We start from the raw sequence: 16,007 nt of genomic DNA, 5'->3' as shown, positions 1-16,007 counted from the left end.
GGAAGCAATAGCAAATGAGAGAAAATCTGGTATTCACAGAATAATTGTGAAAATGTAGAATTTTTATCCTTACATTTACAAAAATATCTATCCAACCCATTCCTACTGAATCAACAAGTTCATTTAATTTATTTTATTTAGATTCGTTTCTCCCATCCATCCCAAGGATTATTATAGTGAATCATTAGCTCATTTTATATCCTCATCATCATGGTCTAAAACAGTGGTTCCCAAACTTATTTGGCCTACCTCCCCCTTTCCAGAAAAAATATTACTTAGCGCCCCCTGGAAATTAATTTTTTAAAATTTTAATAGCAATTAAACAGAAAGATATATGTATTAATGTTTCTACCTGTGGCCATCACCGCCCCCCTGGATCGCTGCAGCACCCACCAGGGGGCGGTGGCACCCACTTTGGGAATCACTGGTCTAAAAGATAATATAATAAAACTAGGTTTAAGGTGAAGTTCCGTGTTTATTTATTGTTAGTTCTTTAGTTTTCTCACTGAGACTCAACATGGATTACTTAATTTAAGTCAGTACAGTCAATAAAGCGAAGAGACTTCTAATAAACAAAGTAATAGGACTAGCATTACAGAAATCCAAAACAAGACATAAGTATTAAACACAACACACCAAACAGTATAAGAAATGGTAATACATAAGTAGAAATACAGTGTAGTGAAAGCAAGATAAAAACCTACTGCAGCAATGGTAGTACAGTCAACAGTCCTGTTCTCGCTACTGAAACATCTTCCTGAATCATTCAGTTATACTGCAGCCCTATTCCTTTATTTTAAAAAATGCTCTCCAGAACACTTGTGTTTTGCTCGGTTGCAGAAAGCAAGTAGTGTGTGGGAGCTTTCCTGACCTCCTTTGGCAGGCCTTTCCATAGGGTGGGGTCCACTGCAGAGAATGCTTGTGTGCAGGAAGTTGCCCACTTGCAGGTTGTCTCCAGCAGATGAGGTACATTTTCATGGTAGGGCTTAGGACAGTGGTGGTGAACCTTTGGCACTCCAGATGTTATGGACTACAATTCCCATCAGCCCCTACCAGCATGGCCAATTGGCCATGCTGGCTGGGGCTGATGGGAATTGTAGTCCATAACATCTGGAGTGCCAAAGGTTTGCCACCACGGGCTTAGGAGAAGAGGTGATCCTGCAGACCGGGGGGGGGGGGGGGTCCAAGGCCACGAAGGGCTTTGTGTGTGGTGGTCAGTACTTTGAATTTAACCCAGGAAGGAATGGAATATCTGCTTAGAGGCATGTTCCCATCTCTCCACAGAATGCAGTTCTTAAAAATGGGAGCTGATATTCTTGGATTAAAAACTAGAAATATCATTCTAATACCAGTCTTCCTGATGAATCATTCCCGATGAATCTTTCCCAGCGTACCCGTGGCAAATGTGCGTGTCGAGTACCATCAAGTCCTAGTCAACTTACAGCAACCCAGTAGGGTTTTTGAAGCTAAAGACTAACAGGGGTGGATTGCCAATGCCTTCCTCTACATAACAGCTCTGGTATTCCCTAATGATCTCCCATCCAATTACTAACCAGCTTAGCTTCTAAAGTCTGACAAGATCAGGCTAGCCTGGACCATCCAGGTCAGGGCGCCCATAGCAAATGGGCATAGAAAAACTGGTGCGCTTGTTCCTTTTACTTTCTTTACGTTTTCAGCTTCTGCTTGACTTTTTTATTTGCTTCTCTCATTAGAAGAAAAATGAAGAGGACGGAGGCACCACAGACACCGCAACTATTTTATCAAACCAACATGAGAAAGACAGTGGCGTAGGTCGTACTGACGAAAGCACCCGAAATGATGAGAGTTCCGAGCAAGAAAACAATGCAGACGATCACACCACTTTCTCCAACACCCTGGGAAGCCAGAAGAAGCTCACATACAGCCAGGACACGCTGGGCAGTGGCGACATGCAGTTTAGCAACGAGTCGTTCATTTCAGCCGACTGCATGGATGCAGACTTCCTGGGCATCCCGGTGGATGAGTGCGAGAGGTTTCGTGAACTGCTGGAGCTCAAATGCCAGGTGAAATCCACCAACGCGTATGGTCTGTATTACCACAATAGCACCCCTGACATCAGTAAAAGTGACCAAGAAAGTGTGGACAGAGAGCTGGAGATGCTGAATGAGGAACTGCGTAATATCGAGCTGGAGTGCCTCAACATCGTGAGAGCTCACAAGATGCAGCAGTTGAAAGAGCAGTACCGAGAGCCGTGGATGCTGCATAACAGTGGCTTCCGCAACTACAACACAAGCATCGACGTTCGCCGGCACGAGCTGTCAGATATCACAGAGCTCCCGGAAAAGTCGGACAAGGACAGCTCCAGCGCTTACAACACAGGGGAAAGCTGCCGTAGCACACCTCTCACGTTGGAGATCTCCCCCAACAATTCCTTATGCAGGACTACAGAAGGGCTCGATCTGCAAGTCAGCGAAGGGGCAGAAGCACAGGGTAGCTCTCAGAAAAACTTGCTGGCGTGCCCAGACAGTCAAGAATCCAGTGAGGCTAAGCCACACCCAAAAGACGCCGAGCCTGGCAAGCAACTGGAAAGCAAAGAGAGGAAAGCCGCTGATGGAAGCAAAAGTCCAACTCAGCCCCCAAAACCGGGTAGCTCCTACTTGTCCTCATACCAGCACTCCCCATATAAACATGCCCATATCCCTGCCCATGCCCAACACTACCAGAGCTATATGCAGTTGATACAACAGAAATCAGCAGTGGAATATGCACAGAGCCAAATGAGTTTAGTGAGCATGTGCAAAGACTTGAACTCTTCAAACCAGAGCGAACCCAGGATGGAATGGAAAGTCAAGGTGAGGAGCGACGGCACCCGCTACATCACCAAGAGACCTGTAAGGGACAGGCTACTGAGAGAACGGGCCATAAAGATTAAGGAAGAGCGCAGTGGCATGACCACAGATGACGACGCCATCAGTGAAATGAAGATGGGCCGGTACTGGAGTAAGGAGGAACGAAAGCAGCATCTGGTGAAAGCGAAAGAGCAGCGGAGAAGGCGGGAGTTCATGATGCAGAGCCGGCTAGAATGCCTGAAGGAGCAGCAAGGGGCCGAGGAGAAGAAGGAGATGAACATCATCGAACTGAGCCACAAAAAAATGATGAAGAAAAGGAATAAAAAGATATTTGACAATTGGATGACCATCCAAGAACTCTTAACCCACGGCACAAAGTCTCCCGACGGCACAAAAGTTTACAACTCCTTCTTGTCCGTGACGACAGTATAATTCTCCCGTGCCAAAGTTTTGTATATAAAACCCTACCATTGGGGTAGAGATTCCTGCCTCGTTAAATGCGGCAACACTGGTTGATTTTGTATATAAAGACACACGTCGAGTTTCTAATTCAAAGACTGAACTGTGGGTGCAGCCCTCCTCAGCCGGGGGAAGAGACAGACACCCACCCAACATCTTTAATGGCAATATTGAACAGACAGAGCTTGTTTGGAATACCAATAGTACCTTTTTTGTAACTTGCTACCCTTTTACATAAAGTGTTTTAAATATCGGGAAAAACATATTAATCATACTTACACAGGTAATTTTAAACCTATATTCATATTTAATTTAAAAAGGTTACACATGCAGAAACTCAAAAGACAACTTCAAATATGTATTTTTAACAAGAAAAGACACCCAGTATTTTGCAATATATCTTTGCTACTGTGCCCTTTTTCTGCACATGATACTGTTTTATCATTCTTTTAGCTGAACTACCAAAATCCCAAAAGGATTATTTTGCAGGAATATGCATCATTTATCAAACGGGCTGGGTCTTTGGGACTGGGTATACATTCTGATTTGCCTCTTGGCACGGTTGGCTGCTTAACTGGTGAGTTCCCCAAACATAGCCTAGCTGTCCCGTGTTCAGTAAGGTTCTGTTTTTGCTGTCGGCCGGGGACTGTAAAATAGGATTGTCAACAAAGTGGCTGGGTACTATACACATCCCGTGGGCCATAAATTGTACAGGCACGATTTCAGAGGGACGGCTGAAAATGTCTGGTTAACTGCAGAGCAATAGCCAGAGGTAATGTATTGAGCGCTGTGAATGTACCAGGGGCTGAAGCAGCATAGCTAACATAATATGGGGATGGAGGGCACCTATAGTAAAAGAACGCAGCCCGGTAAAGTTCTAGTTAACATCCAAACACTTTCATCCTCTGCTATTTCTGAAAGAAGTTTGAAGGTTTCGTTGAACGAACAGGAGCAAAACAGTGGCGTCCTGCAGCCCAGAAGGAAACTGAAGCAAGTTTGCCCAGGCTGTGGCCTGTCGAAAGAACGTGCATGTATGTCTAATGTTTTTACAAGGCTGTTTGTGTACTTTGAAATGCCCATTGTAGTAGCTGTCTGCTTTGTAGATTTGAATGTATTGAAAATGAGAGCAGTTTTCACACAATCATGACTAGTTATAAACATTAACAAGTAAAATGAAGTTTAAAAAAAATAAATTATTGTTTTATATTTCACTTCCGTGGGCATTGCTCTTTCCTTTCACCCTTTCCTGCATCCCCTACCCCTGTATCTTGAGCCAAGAGGGGTAAACTGCGCTGTTGGTGGTCTCCAATCCAAGTACCAATGCCACTTAGCTTCTGAGATCTGAAGAAAAGAAGATGATGAGCTGTTTTTATGCCCTATTTTTCTCTACCTTAAGGAGGCTCAAAGCAGCTTACAATCACGTCTCCCCTGACGCCCAGCAGGCACCTTGTGAGGTAGGTGGGGCTGAGAGAGATCTGGGAGAAATGTGTCTAGTCCAAGATCACCCAGCAGGCTCCATGTGGAGTGGGGAATCAAACCTGGTTCTTCAAATCAGAGTCTGCCACTCATGTGGAAGAGCAGGGAATCAAACCCAGTTCTCCAGATTAGGTATTCCACTCTTAATACCACACCATTCTGCCTTACCTCCAGGGCCCACTACCTTTCCCAGAATTCCAAAAGTGGCCACAGAGTCAACTAGTCTGACGACCCCTGCTATAATCAACACCACTGGCATGCTGGTGAAATGTTCTCTAGGACCTCACACCAAATCAACCAGAGACCACAGTTTTCCATTTCTCGGAAAATCCAATCCTAAGTACATTGCTCTTACCTGAGACAAGAGGAAAGGACAAAAGGAGGAGAAAAGGGAGTGAATGTGTGTATTTGTGTATCCATACATGCATGTGCACCTTTGAATGGGACATGTGTATGCATGTATACAAGAAATTGCAAGCTGCACATTAGTTTGACTGGGTATGTAGCCAATATGTATGTATAATATACATATATGTGACCAGGCTTATATTGCATGTATGCCCTTCAATTCCTTACCAGTCACTCTGAGGCACCAGCTGCTTTTCTGTCTAAGACTATAAGTCTATGAGCATTTTCATGTGAGTAAATCCTACTGCATATAGCAGGAATTATTCCTGCATTAACATGCACAGAATTGTGCTGAATTCACAGAAAATTACGAGCAGTCTTCACTGAGATACTTGTATAGACTGAAGCTTTAAAATCAGCAGGCTGGTAACCCACAAGACTGCAAAATGAAATGTAATAGCCTCAAAACAGACCTGAAAGCATCTTCCTAGTGGGTTTTGTGTTGCTTTACCATCCACTTTTATATGAAAACACAAGTTATCACACAGTAGGGATCACAAACAAAAGGAGGTGGGGTTACCCATGGCCTAAGGACTAGTGGTTGGAGAATTAATTAGGATTATAAACTGGAAGTATGTAAATTAAACCAAATATAATTATCTGCAAGTGGCCTTTGGAAATAGGTTACCGGATACTTGTTAGCAAAATTGCTCAAATGCCCAGAAGCAACAGAAAACCAAAACGTCAGCAATTTAAACTCTCCTCTTTTGTTTTCTACACAATTTCATACTGAGGATATCTAAAACTGTTTAGAAGGATACAGCAAAACGTTGATAGATGTAGACTGGAAACAAAAGTTCTAACTATTCCTATCACATTCACACAGTCACATACCAATCTCTCCCCAGTATGACAAAATGTAAAATTCCTTGTGTTAGAAATGACAAATGATTGGGTCCGGGATAGAATTGTTGCATAGAGCCTAATGTTTCTTGCACACCCAAGGCAAAAGTTCATTCTGAGTAGGCAGTTTTGTTACTGAACCACACATTTCCTATGGTGTGAAATTTTACATTACACCAGCTTGGCATATTCAGAAAAGGCAATTACAGTGTAAAAGAAAATACAGTGGAACCTCGGTTTTTGTTGGTAATCCGTCCGAAAAGAATCTATAAAAACTGAAACCAATGAAAACCGAGGCAAACTTTTCCATAGGAATCAATGTAAATCCAATTAATCCGTTCTAGGCACTCCAAAAAAATACCAAAAACACATTTTTGGTGAATAAACATAGTGTTTAATGCTGAAAACAGTAACAAACAATATACTGGGACCCGGCTTCTAGAGCCAATTGGCCAATGTTGTACCAGAAAGAAGCTGTCCCAAGAGGTGCATTTCTGGTATACTTTAGAGATGTGTCTGAAATGGGGGGCAGAGACATTGTCATTAAACAAGTTGCACGCACTGCCTGCAACAGCTTTGTCCGGGTGATTTTTCTCCTCAAACCCCTGCACCTTACTGCAAATCGATGAAAACCGAGGAAAATCGATGAAAACAGAGACAAATTTTTCACTGAAAAAAATCGATGAAAACCGAAGGCAATGAAAACCGAGGTTCCACTGTATGTGGTCCTTCAAAAATGAAGCAGCAGTAGCATTTTTTTCTGGTGTAAGGGTAGAACAACATGTTCATGATAAACATGTTCATGATAAAAACGGTTCCTTCTAGCAAAAACATACCGTGTTTCCCCGAATATAAGACAGTGTCTTATATTAATTTTTGCTCCTAAAGATGCGCTATGTCTTATTTTCAGGGGATGTCTTATTTTTCTGTGTTCTGTTCGTCGGGCATGCTTCCAAACAAAAACTTTGCTATGTCTTACTTTCGGGGGATGCCTTATATTTCGCACTTCAGCAAAACCTCTGCTATGTCTTATTTTTAGGGGATGTCTTATATTCGGGGAAACAGGGTATGTCCCCAAAAATGGCAATTTGGGGAAGAGAAAGAGGTACCTGGTGGTAAATCTTCACTGGCTCCCCACTTTTCTACCCCTCCCCAAAATCAGGAACCAGTTTTGCACCAGAAAGACATTTTTTAAGTTCAGCATGAAGCTGGTATCCAGTGTAGGAGTGGTTTCAGGACATATTTCTGACCTGGATAGCTCAGGCTAGCCCAAGCTCATCAAATCTTGGTAGGTAAGTCAGGTTGTCCATGATCAGTATTTAGATGGGAGATCACCAAGGAAGTCCTGGGTCACTAATCAAAGCCAGGCAAGGGCAAACCATTCTGAAGTCTCTTTCCTTGAAGATTCTCTGGGGTCGCCATACTTTGGCTGCAACTTGACGGCAAGAAAGCCCTGTAGGTCTTAGGTGGTGATAGATATTTACTACTTCTCTAATCTGATTTGCTTCCTCCCCAAACTGCTTATTCATGACAAGAAGCATCCATCAGACTTCTGTTACACTTACAGAATATGTAATTTTGCTCAAGGAACTATTCAGCTGACTGTTCCTAGATGTAGATGGACACATCACAACTTATGTGTCAAGTTCTGCTGTGATTTAGATGACAAGAGAATGATTCAGCAATGCCACCTTCCTGTGTAAAAAAGTTTAGGTGGATAAGCCTTAAGGTTGCAGTTTGAAAATATGCAGTAGATGAACTCTGTCGTTATACCTCTAGTTGGGGGAGGAATGGAAGCATAGTAAAATAAGGTGATAGATTCCAGAAGTTTGTAAATTCGTTAGCAACTTCTTTTCTTGTACGGGTTTAAATCATTTCAGCATACAGTCATGCGGTACCTTATGTGCAATTGGGACAACCACAACTTGTGAAAGCTCCTCATTTTCAAATAGGGATGTTTACTGAGGAGCCGCAAGAAATCCCAGTTTCCTAGCACATATTCATGTTGCACTCCCAAGTGTCTGGGCACACAATTTCCCAACAACAATGTCCTTATTTATTGCAACAAGCATTGCATCTAGCACAGACGTGGATAGTGTGAACTGCTCTTAAATAGCATTCCAGTTTGATATTTTATAGTCAAATTTCAAGACACACTTCAGCAGCAAATACTCAACCAGTGACACTGAACCAGTGTCAGTACCGCTAGTATCAGTCTTCTGGAGTTACCTGCTAGAGACCCAAATGATTGAATTTGAATTGCCCATAGCAAAAAAAGATGGAGACACCTCAGTAGACCTCCTATCCTTGTGACAGGTACTTTAGCAAACGCTGTGGGGCAGAGATAGGCAACCCCAAGCATGCATGCCAACAGCATCTCACCAGATTTTGATCTTTGGTTCTTGTGGCCAGATCTCTGCCCCAGCAACTGAAGCACTGGCAGCACTGCTAGAGCCAATGGTGCAGGAGAAATCAACAGATGTGCCATATGCCTATCATCACTTCCCAGACCAGCGCAGCAACCAGTGAAATCCCAGGGGAATCTCTAAGATGCTGGCAGCACTTTTGGGTTGCTCTGAACATGTCTCCAAGCACAACCCTTCTTTCCCGCCCATTCTAAGTTTGCCAGCCTCCAGGTGGGGCCTGGCTAACTCCCACTTTCACAACAGTTCTCCAGATTACAGTGATCAGTTTCCTTGGATGAAATGGCAGCATCAGATGATAGGATAGCATAGGATGGACTCTATGGCAGCATCAGATGATATGCAGCATAAGACGAACTCTATGGCATTGAGCCAGCGCTGGAATCCCTCCCCAGCTCTGCCTTTGCAAGGCTCCGCCCAAAATATGTCGAGGTATTTTGATAAGAGCTGTAGCTGTAACCCATCCCTGTTTTGTTTGTTGTCATGCCAACATCTTCACAGGTAGATGTTGCATTTTTCAGCACTTTGGTCAAAAAGATTAAATATCCCTGCGCTGGGACAGCTGAATGTTCCACATTCATTCATTCATTCATTCATTCATTCGTTCGTTCGTTCATTCATTCATTCATTAGATTTAATGTGCTGTCCCTCCCCATTCAGACTCAGGCCAAGTACAACATGTGCAACATTCATAGTGACATTCAGATAAGACAATAAATACAAAAATTGAATAAAAACATATTGAGATGGTGTATCTGTTCTAAATCCAATTATAGCAATAAAACCCATCACACTGATGGCATCCTGACTGACATTGGTGGATGTTGATGGATATTAATGGGGAGGCATAGATGTTAATTGTAACTACTTCTTCTTCTTCTTCTTCTTCTTCTTCTTCCTCCTCCTCCTCCTCCTCCTCCTCCTCCTCTTCTTCTTCTTCTTCTTCTTCTTCTTCTTCTTCTTCTTCTTCTTCTAGGGCTGTATTCCTCTTGAGGGGGTTAGCAGTGGCATTTTCTTCACCAAATAGCTCAATTTTGGGCATTTTCAGGGGTAAGGTTGACAGCATACATGTCATCAGCAATGCTGTCCATCCACCATTTCTTTGGTTTCCATGTAGGTGGTATCCAGGGTCGGGATTTAGGGAGGATTTTTTCAGCAGAATATACCTCCTGGCAAGCATAATGTGCCCATTACCACCAGAGCTTGCGTGTTTTGCCTCATTTTCTTTGCCAATTGATTAGCAATTCCAAGTCTTTGTCAAATTGCTGACTTTCTGTTTTGTAACCTGCGATTCAAGAAAGAGTCGAAGGTAAGCATCCACCGAAGCATTTTCATTTCCATCACATGAAGAGTCTGTTCATGTTTCCGAGTCATTGGCCAACATTCTGTTCCATCTAGGGCCACAGGGTGGATAACTGTGGTGTACACTTTTGCCTTCAGATGTTCAGGTGTTCTTTTGTCACACAGGACTCCTGTGGTTTGCCGCCACTTCATCAACTCTAGATATTAGTTGTAACTGTCTCAGCCATATGCTACGATGAAAGTATATGCCCTTACGGTACGTAAAGGAGGAACTGCGTGATACTCATTATTGAGCACCCGCAGTCTGGGGCCAGGGCTGAAAAGGCCCAAGCCCTGGTTGAGGCAAGCTGGACTTCTTTGGGGTCAGGGATCACCAGAAGATTGGAATTCGCTGATGGGAGCAAATTGGCAATATCAGTGCAACTTGGGTACCCAGAAATACTATTTCAATTGAATAAACTAACTGAAGGTTTAAAACAGGGTCCCAGCAGCCTTTCATTTTCATGGTAATAGGTAAGAGACGTTTCCTAATAGTGGCATCAATCAGTGATGTCTGACTTCCCGACAGCTGTTCATGCCATGCTTTTAGATAAACAATTATTTGGAAGAGGGTTTTTTTAAATAATCCCTTTGATAATTCAGTTTCTTTAATGTAATAAGCCACTGCAGGACCTTGCAACAGGGAGCCCCATTAAGAGCAGGGGGGAAAGTGTTGCTGTCAAAGTGAACTCTTGGTGACCTTCCCTTTGAATAAACACTTGATCATATTGGAAAGTGGTATCACAGCAAGACTTGTGATGAGGGAAAGACGCTATTGTCTCCCCGAGGAGAGCTGGCTTTGAAGCTTTTTGAGAAACTATCCTTCACCTTCATAAGCCTTTGTTAAAATGGAAGGCCCCAAACAAAGGCCTCACAAAAGACAAATCCAACGAAAATTCTTTAATAAATGTGAGTCAGAGGAAAGCGACTTCTAGAGAAGATCAAAACCTCTGGTGAAAGCATGAAACTAGGCCTATATAGCAGTGGTCACACACTGAGATAACTGGCCCAGAATCTACCAGAAATTAGCTCTTATCCATACTTCAAGCATTAGGATTAAGAGATGAAAAAACTGATCGGGCTTCGATTGCCTGTGTTTCTAGACTCTTTACAGGAACATAAGAGGCTCTTCCCACCAAATAGCTCATCAGTTTCATTTTTTTGTTTTAAAAAATGGGTTTCTTGCTTGAGAAGGGAAAATTGTGCATCTCTTGTCTCCATCATGGATGTTTCTGCCATCTTGCACACATCTGTGAAGTTCAGAGGAACGGAGCCAAGTACCAATCCTGCTCTATAACACCATCCGAAGCAGAGTTAAGCCCTTATAAGTCCACTGATTGCAATGGTCTAAGAAGGGTGTAACTCTGCTTTGTGTGGCACTCTAATGTACCTTGAGAAGCAGTGACATGTAGAACTGTCACTGAAAATCCTATTCTATGAAACTGAAACTAGGGCTTACGCATTAACCAGGATTTACAGAACTGGGTATGAGTCTTGGGCGGATTCCACATGGGCCGTGAAGAGTGGTGGGCGGCTGCTAAAAACGCCATTGTGGAGGAGGACTTTGCACAGCTGCTGCTGCTGCTGGAGCGGAGCCACAATGGTGTTTTCCCCCCACAATAACATTTTTATGACACATTAAACAAGTGAGTCTTTTGGAAAGTGGCAGCATCCACCCTGTGGCGAGCGAACGGCACCGGGTGGAAGGCGCCATTTTCTGGTGCATTGCTTTTTTTAACTTACCTCCTCCTCCCTGTGTAGCTCCATCAGGATGAGGGGACACACACACTGCCCCTGACCCCTCATCCCAAAGGAGGTACCAAGGGAGGAGGAGGTACATTTTTGAAAAAGCGGAGTGGAGGCACCGCTGCAGGCCACAGCAGCACTGGGGGCATCCACACGCAAGTGTGTGAATGGCTTTAGACCAGAGCCGGCGTCAAGAACACCAGCGCCCCACCGCTCCCGGGGCCTGTGCAGAATCCACCTTGGTGAACTTTATGTAAATTTGTATTTGAATTGAAAATTATAGGTACAATTTTACAAAAATTATTCAATAGAAGCCCTCTTTTGTTTCATCATTTTAATATTGTTTGTTTATTAACTGCATGCTTATACCAGTTTTCCAGAGGGAACTGCTCATGGCAGTGTACAACAGTATCAAAAATTAAGAGACAAAAAAAAATTCAGCCAATGATCAGAATAATTAACCAATCAACCCAAGTGGAAATAAAAATGACCAAATTCAGCAGCAAAATAATATAAAATAATCAAAAATAATTGAACAATTAAATGATGCATTAGAAAACCTATCACGTCAGAGCACCATCAAAATAATCAGAGAGGCAGGCAAGACTAAACATATAGCAGGTATACTATGACAGATAAAATATATAATAAAATCTTAAAATGGCAAGATAAAATTACAAAAAGGGGGAAAGCCTTTTTTTAAAGCTTGGCCAAATTAAATGTCTTAAACCCAGCAATTAACAGCCAAAAGAGGAAATGTCTCTTTTGGGAATGACATTTCATAAATGGAGTTTGCCGGCTGTTGTAGCTTTTCCAGGCTGCGTCTGGTAGTTTTTGCTGGTAACGTTTCATAGCTAAATTACAGGGCCACAACCACTCAGCCTGGAAAACAAACAATAGCCAGCTGATTCCAGTCATGAAAGCCTTCAACATTCCTGGTTTTTCATCAAACCTGCCTCACTTTGTGGGCAGAGACATAACATGTGGGTTTGCATTAAAGGGATATGGCTATATGGGAGAAAGCAATTCTTCAAATATAATAGTGCCAAGTCATTGAAGGTTTCAAAAATAAGCACCATGCAGAACTGACACTCGAAACAAATAGCCAGTCTTTCAGTATATTGATATGATTCCTTTATCTAATCCCTATGAGCAACCTGTCAACAGTATTTTGTATGAACTGAAGTTTCTGAACAAGCTTTAAAGGCGGCCCACACAGAGCACATGACAGTAATCTAATATGGACATGATCACAGCAGGGGCGTACTGCCTAGAGGGACATATGGGGTCAAATGTCTCCAGGCGGCCACCATTTAGTCATGTGGGGGGGAGGAATGAAAATTGCCGCCCAAACCCCTCCTCATTCCCTCCAGTGGTCCTCCTCGGCCTAGGGGTGCTCGGCACAGCCCGGCACAGTCCAGCAGTAGGCGGCAAGCCAGTGAGGAAGGAGTTAAGGCTCAGCTCGCCCTGCCCCTGCCAGCCCCTGTGCTCTGCTCAGGGGGAAACACAGCCATCGAGATCCCAAACTGCCTGTCCCCACCATCTTCTGCCCCTGTCATCCCCTGGAGAGCCTCGCGCTGCGCACTTCCTGGCCTGGCAAGCCCTCCCCGTCTTCCCCCGTCTTCCCCCACAAACCTCCCTGCCTGTGGATCAGGGGATCCATGGGCTGAGCAAGCCCTCCTGGCCACCTCCTACCCCTAGCAAGCCCTCCGCACCTTTCCCCCACACCTAGAAAACCCTCCTAGCCTCACCCCACCCCAGCAAGGCTCCCTGCCATGGATCAGAGGATCCATGGGCTGAGCAAGCTTTCCCAGCCTCCCCCAGAAGCCTTCCTGCCTTCCCCCTCCCAGCAAGCCCTCCCAACCTCCCCCCACCTCCAGCAAGCCTCCCTGCCCAGAGATCAGAGGATCCGAGAGCTGAGCAAGCTCTCACAGCCTCCCACCAAGGAGATGGAACCCACCGAGGAGATGCAGACATGGCCTGATTCCTGAGTCTCACCACCCCTTTTCAAACAGAAAAGAGCAGTACCAGCACCTGACAGGGTGGTCCTGTGTGAGGAGGTGGTGCTTTGTAGAAAGTTATTAAAAAGATGGATGCTGAATGCTTGTGGGGGGTGGGGGGACAATCAGTTCTTGCCCCTGGCTCCATTTTCTGTAGATACACCACTGGATCAGAGGATGGGATACTTTGCTGAAGTCTTGCTTCTTAAGGAATGGCCAGAGCTGGTAAAAGGTATTGCATACCGTGAAGGAAAACTGTGCTTTTAACCTGCAGCACAAGAACAACCAGAGCGTCCAAACTCACTCATCAATTAGCTTTAGCACTGCCCAATCATCTTGCTCTCATCAGTCCCATTACCTGCTTTAAGTAGGACATCTGCACATAAACACGCACATGCCCGAGTCATTTGGGAAAGAAAATTAAAACATCAATATGCTGATTGACACTCATTCTAAATTCCCAGATGATCTCCCCCAATGACTTCATCTAGACTTCAATGTATCAACTAGAATTGGTGGGACAGAACTCCATGAGACTCTGTTGTATAAATGCCATATATTGAGCATTAGAACCTCAGCCTCAACGTATGGAAAATAAGAGAAAAAGAAGAGAAACACATATGGAAAAAGAAGAGAAACACAGCATCTCTGACTCCTGGAGCAGCTGGTCTATCCAGAAGAACATCACAATCAAAAGCTGCTGAGACATCCAAGAACCTCAGCATGAATAACTCTTTTTCTCTCACTCTTCCAGCAAAGATCATAAATCAGATTGATCATGGCCATTTCTGTCCCAGACCCAGGCTTGAATCCTGGTCAAAATGAAACAATCCATCTCATCCAAGATAGCCTGAAGCTGTATAGTCACCACATGTTCAAACACATTGCCTGGGAGTGGAATATTATCCGCCGGTTCACTGTTGTGAAAGTCGCTTCGATCCAGGGACACTCTGTTTCACGGTTAGTGAGAGATTTCTGACCTCCTGGACATACATGGCCAGTCCTTTACCACAGATATAACTATGAAGGGCAGGCATCTATGCTTCATGTGAAAGTTCACTAATCAGGCTGCCACTTCATCAGGACTCATCAGTAGAGAGTCATCCGCATAAACAGAATTGAACTGAATTAACCACATAACCCCTATCATAGAAGATATGCACAATTTTATCTGTACAAAGTTTTTTTAGACAGCACATAGAAAGCGTTTACATTTTTTGGCTCTAAACCCACAGGGCATAAGTTTACTTGCTACCCAGGATGGCATTGTGTGGTCCAATATGGGAAGAAACAAACTCTCGTTGTTGCAATCACCAGCAAGGAGTGGGCGTAATAAGGCTGCCCATCCACTTCATTGTTCTGGAAACCAGAGAACGTTCTAATCACCAAAGCACAGAACAGAATGCTTATTGGCCATGTTGTTCACAACCTAGATTGTAAAGCAGCAGTGGTGTAGGAGGTTAAGAGCTCATGTATCTAATCTGGAGGAACCAGGTTTGATTCTCCGCTCTGCCACTTGAGCTGTGGAGGCTTATCTGGGGAATTCAGATTAGCCTGTGCACTCCCACACATGCCAGCTGGGTGACTTTGGGCTAGTCACAGCTTCTCGGAGCTCTCTCAGCCCCACCCACCTCACAGAGTGTTTGTTGTGAGGGGGGAAGGGCAAGGAGATTGTAAGCCTCTTTGAGTCTCCGACAGGAGAGAAAGTGGGAATATAAATCCAAACACTTCTTCTACTTCTTCTGAAAGCGGGGTTTGGCATCCGTACAAGAAATCTTGCTGCAACAGACATTCATCCCTGCAGCGCCGCAGACACCTTGTGCATAATCAGCCATAGTATGAGTATGCTATTCACTCATGTGAAAGAGTGCCATAGTTGTGGGTCAGGAAGGGGGCTAGCACAGCAAACTCATCACTACACTGTGTCAGGGACACTCACTTATATGAACAAAATACTGCATTGAGGGGAATGTTCAGGGGAAGCACTGAGTTGTAGTGTTCAGTGCTACAGAAGAAGTATCAGAAGCTTTGAACAAATCAGTGAAACATCAATGCACAATTAAAGACAAATTCCCTCTAATTCATCAACATGCATCTGCAATAAGTTGCCATGGTTGCACCAGGATGATCCAGTGAATTCCTGCATAACTAGAAGCCCTGATGTCAACACTGCACTTTCCTCCTCATAACGGTGTTCCATTCACTTCAGTGGAATAAGCAGTGCTATTTGTGAGTGGGCTTCTCCTCCTGTTGAAGTAACTGGAACAGCTAATATGTGAAGGAGCTTTACCTGCACAGAAAAGCCAAATTACATCACAGGTCTGATCAGATTGTGGTTTGGACCATCCAAATTGCCGACAATCAGCTGTTTACTTGTCCCATAACAAAGTTGTTTTACTGACTTTTTACAGTTTTAGTTCTGCCCAGTTTCATTCAGGGTCTCTGAATATATAAAAGGTGATATCTCAGCCAAGTAATTGGGC

General features: G+C 43.9%; 1 protein-coding gene across 5 annotated transcripts in view; it reads left to right on the top strand.

Moving 5' to 3' along the window:
- The window catches only part of PDZRN3 (PDZ domain containing ring finger 3), a 235,090-nt gene extending 230,592 nt beyond the window's left edge, over positions 1 to 4,498 (top strand). For 4 of the 5 annotated variants that reach the window (XM_048490219.1, XM_048490220.1, XM_048490217.1 and 1 more), the window contains one exon: positions 1,713 to 4,498. In XM_048490219.1, coding sequence (XP_048346176.1) covers positions 1,713 to 3,260 — 1,548 coding nt within the window. In that variant the 3' untranslated portion in view covers positions 3,261 to 4,498. The remainder of the gene's footprint in view (positions 1 to 1,712) is intronic. The other variant, XM_048490218.1, reaches the window with a different exon arrangement.
- The last annotated feature ends 11,509 nt before the right edge of the window (positions 4,499 to 16,007 follow it).

Source organism: Sphaerodactylus townsendi, linkage group LG03 (genome assembly GCF_021028975.2).
Source record: "Sphaerodactylus townsendi isolate TG3544 linkage group LG03, MPM_Stown_v2.3, whole genome shotgun sequence".
NCBI lineage: Eukaryota > Metazoa > Chordata > Lepidosauria > Squamata > Sphaerodactylidae > Sphaerodactylus > Sphaerodactylus townsendi.
The sequence above is the reverse complement of the archived record's forward strand: the minus strand, read 5'-3'. Positions and strand labels throughout refer to the sequence as shown.